Source organism: Engystomops pustulosus, chromosome 3, assembly GCF_040894005.1.
Source record: "Engystomops pustulosus chromosome 3, aEngPut4.maternal, whole genome shotgun sequence".
In the NCBI taxonomy this organism is placed as follows: domain Eukaryota; kingdom Metazoa; phylum Chordata; class Amphibia; order Anura; family Leptodactylidae; genus Engystomops; species Engystomops pustulosus.
The window spans coordinates 186406563-186410630 of record NC_092413.1 but is presented as its reverse complement, the minus strand read 5'-3'; the positions used below and the strand labels follow the sequence as shown (position 1 = coordinate 186410630).

General features: G+C 40.5%; 1 protein-coding gene across 1 annotated transcript; it reads right to left on the bottom strand.

The window, feature by feature from the left end:
• Positions 1–501: 501 nt before the first annotated feature.
• On the bottom strand, positions 502–1428 carry LOC140122892 (olfactory receptor 10Q1-like). Its single transcript, XM_072144134.1, has one exon. It carries the CDS (start codon positions 1426–1428, stop codon positions 502–504), a length of 927 nt encoding a protein of 308 aa, XP_072000235.1.
• Positions 1429–4068: the final 2640 nt, after the last annotated feature.

The following is a 4068-nucleotide window of genomic DNA, read 5'->3' as shown; positions in this document are numbered from 1 at the left end:
TATGTATAAAAATATAATTGTGTTCTACACTGTATACATATATATACACACATATAAAGAACATACATAGTGTTACTCTTTCTTTTCCAGTAGTGATACTCCCCCCAATACACAACCAGCCCCAGTATACAAAGCGGGTCAGGGCGCCTCTGGGATTTTAACATTTTGCCATTAATTTATGCAAATAATAAAATATATGTTTTAAAGTCTGCAAAAACATTGACAATCTGATACATATTGAAGGTCCATAGCAATGTACATATATGTGTGGTATATACATTGGAGCAGGGTGTATAGAGCTGAAGTAATATGACTAAACACATAGCCCTTGTCAAGAAGTCCCATGCGTCCTATACAGGTCAATATGACCTATGGCCCTTCCTTCGTCTATGACATACTAACTGGTGTGTAGTTGTCCATGTGTGACAACCATCATGGAAAGACTCATAGCACACCAGTGTTAAACCCATATTTTTAGGAAGAAGAGACCAGTAAATATTTTTATAAGAGCTTCTGGAATCCACATCTTACAGCCTTATTCCTGACACTGTACACCAGTGGATTCAGAATGGGAGTTCCAAAGGTAAAAGCAACAACAAATATTCTGTCTTTGTCTATCGCATAAGCAGAGGTGGGGCGCAAATACAAAAAGCCAAGGCAAGCATATTCCACAACCACAACGTTTAGATGTGAAGAACAGGTGGAGAAGGCTTTCCATTGCCCTTGTTTGGTGGTGATTTTGGTTATTGCCCTAATGATTAATATGTAGGAAACAACGACAAAGAAAAAATTAAAGGCAAAGAAGAAGAGAATTATAAAAAATGTCAAGACTTCCACCACTCTATGTATTGGCACTTTTGGACATGTTATCCACAATACTTGACCAGCATCACAAAAAAAATGATTGATTTCATATCCACCACAAAATGGAACCTGGAAGACAAAATATACCATGACTAATCCCATGACTGTGGATACCACCCAGGGGGTTGCAGAAAGTACCGCCAGGGCTTTCAACGTCATGATGGACTTGTAACGAAGCGGATTAGTTATGGCCACAAAGCGATCATACGCCATGTTGGTGATCATCACTATCTGTGCTCCTCCAAAAACAATGATAAAAAACATTTGACTGGCACACCCAAAAAATGTTATGGTGGGTCTGCCGCTTATCAGGTTGTACAGAGTCTGAGGAACCACAGTGGTGGTGTTACAGATGTCCATGCAGGACAAATTGAAGAGGAAAAAGTACATGGGTGTGTGGAGACGCGAGTCTGTTTTTATCACCAACATCAAACTAAAGTTCCACATTAAGATGAGCAGGTACAGGAAGAAGAACAGCGTGAAGAGCAGGGCCGGAAACTTTGTGGAATTCGAAAATGCCTGGAAGATAAATTCTGTGGGTGACGTCTGGTTCCGCCTGTCCATCTTTTTCTGCCTGGAGAATAGCACAAAATAGAAGATAGTAACTGGACATTTAATGTATGGAAGTCTTTGGGGGACATGTATCACTCCTATTCCTTTCTTTTTTTGTGCAACTTTTTGTGAGAATTTTCGTAGTTTGAGACTTTTTAGGTGTGGAATCATTTATTTTTGTAGCCCAGATGTTTGTTCACTTTGTGCGACTTTTGGGCTCTGAAATTGTCCCATTCTTGCACCTAATAAGTTCCAAAACAGATCATGCTAGACCCAGACTTACTTTTGGGAGCAACTATTTGGGACTACAGACTAAAGATTTGGGACTAACTTAAGATACATTGCAATGATTATGTAGGCCAACTGCAGGAAACTTGGAAAAAGTGGCAGCTGAAAAATTATGATACATGTGTCCCATTGAGGATTAAGTGGGTTACCTAAAATGTTGTGGAGACACCAACCTGTTCACACAATATCAACTTCATCAGCAGAAGTTCCCATTGTATGGTCTATACATCATACAGTACAGACAGTGTACACTCCAGTACACACAGAACATGCAGTGACCAATCATTTTCTATACAACATGACTATGCACCCCATATGCAGCAAGTTGGGATGTAATTTCTAACAAAATCCAGATTTTGGTTATTTTCTAGCAAGTGGGGCTATAGTTGTGCCTGGAAGAGAGACAAGCTTTTTCTTCTCAAGCTCATCTATAGAATTCGACCCTATGACCCATTGCCAAGTCACCAATTATCTTTATATTACGGAATTAATTATAAGGCTTTATGGGAATGCAGGCATCACTTTCTTCTACCAGAAGAGGAACCTTACTGGCCCAAACAGTCTGTGCACCAAGAGCATTTACTTCATATATCACTTTTAAAGGGGTCGTCCACTTTCAGCAAATAATTGATATAGTTTAAGTAATGAAAAGTTATACAATTTTCCAATATATTTTCTGTATCAATTCCTCATGGTTTTCTAGATCTCTGCTTGCTGTCATTCTATAGAAAGCTTCTATGTTTACTTATAGTGGATAGTAATCTATCCATTTTCCTGTGGTATCACACAGCTCTGAGTACTGTCTTTTATATATCAGCTTGTGCACCTGTGTGACATGATATGACCACGGTCAGATTTCTCTCTGCAGAACAGCAAGCAGAGATCTAGAAAACCTTGAGGAATTGATGCGGAAAGCATATTGAAAAATAGTATAACTTTTCATTACACAAACCATATCCACAGAAAGTGGACGACCCCTTTAAATCACATAGCTGCTTTGCCTCAAAATTTACCCACTTACAGCTACAAAAAAGAACCCTAAGTAGATTGAAAGCTTTGGAAAAAAATTACATTTGTCTCTAATTATTAAAGGGAATCTGTCACCAATAAAATACTATTCCTCCCAAGAAGCATATAAAATGTTCTATAATTCCCTCTTTTACAATCTTCTAGGTTACCGAGTAAACTATAAATAATCTCCTTCAAAATCATATGAAAATGAGAAGAGAACAGTACATTTTTTGCCTGACATGAGTGAAGTTTAGAGGCTGCAGTTGTAGCATAACCTCAGATGCTTCTATAGCACCTAGAAAGAAGCTATTGGTGTCATGTGAAAGATATGAATCTCATCTTCTGGTGACAGAGTCATTTTAAGCTGAAATATATGTTATAATATTAAGAATTAACAAATGACTGCTTGTATGATGAAGTGCAACAAATCACTGGGGAGCTATATTTGGTAACAACCAAGGATACAGGCTAGAAAAGGGGGATCACAGGTATCGTTGGGGTAAGGATAAAATGTAACTTTTAATTAATTCTTTTTTAAAAAAAAGGGTGGATTCCTCCAAAACATATGCAACAGTGTGTGCAGTGAGTGTAGTGTCGTGCCACACTGTCACCGGTGATTATTACAAAATTTGATAAAAAGGACCTGTACAGGCTTAGAGAGCACCCTTTGTATTGTTAACAATTGCAGGTTGGCTCAGTGGCCCGTGGGCAGGTATAGCTGGAGCAATGGGAGATGTGTCCCTATGCCTTATCTATACTGGATACACAAGGCAGCTCCAAGTGATAATTTCTGCTTCTATAAGGTCCTGTGGTGCTACAGTATCTATAGTCCTATCTTTTCATCTCTCCACCTCTACGCGTTTCGCCCCAGATACTAGGGCTCGTCAGGAGAACCGTAGAGGATGAAATTAGGTGGAATGGGTGCTGTATTTTACACTCATTCCGGACTGAGACGTATTTCCAGATGCCGCTGGCGTCCTGATGGTGGGCGCCAGCGTGTAGTAGTGGTAGCCACCGGCGCGGCGGATCAGCTGGTGTATAAATCGGGTTGACTCCGCCTACTTCGCCGGACGAGTCACCTCATTGGAGGAGAAGACTGGTCTCATCCAATCAGGAAAGGGGGTGGTGTCCGTGACGTCACAAACCTGCCCATTCCAACCTAATAGGTTAGTGCATCATCGGGGGGTGGTGTCTGGCCCTTCCCACACCACCCCTATTCCTACATCTGAATGTCCGCCTCCTCAACATTGATTGGACATCTTGTTGATGGATAGTGCGAACATTAATCGAGCGCCACATTGGTGGGTGGCGCAAAGCACAGGACAATATTGGGACCGTGTCAACAGACACGCC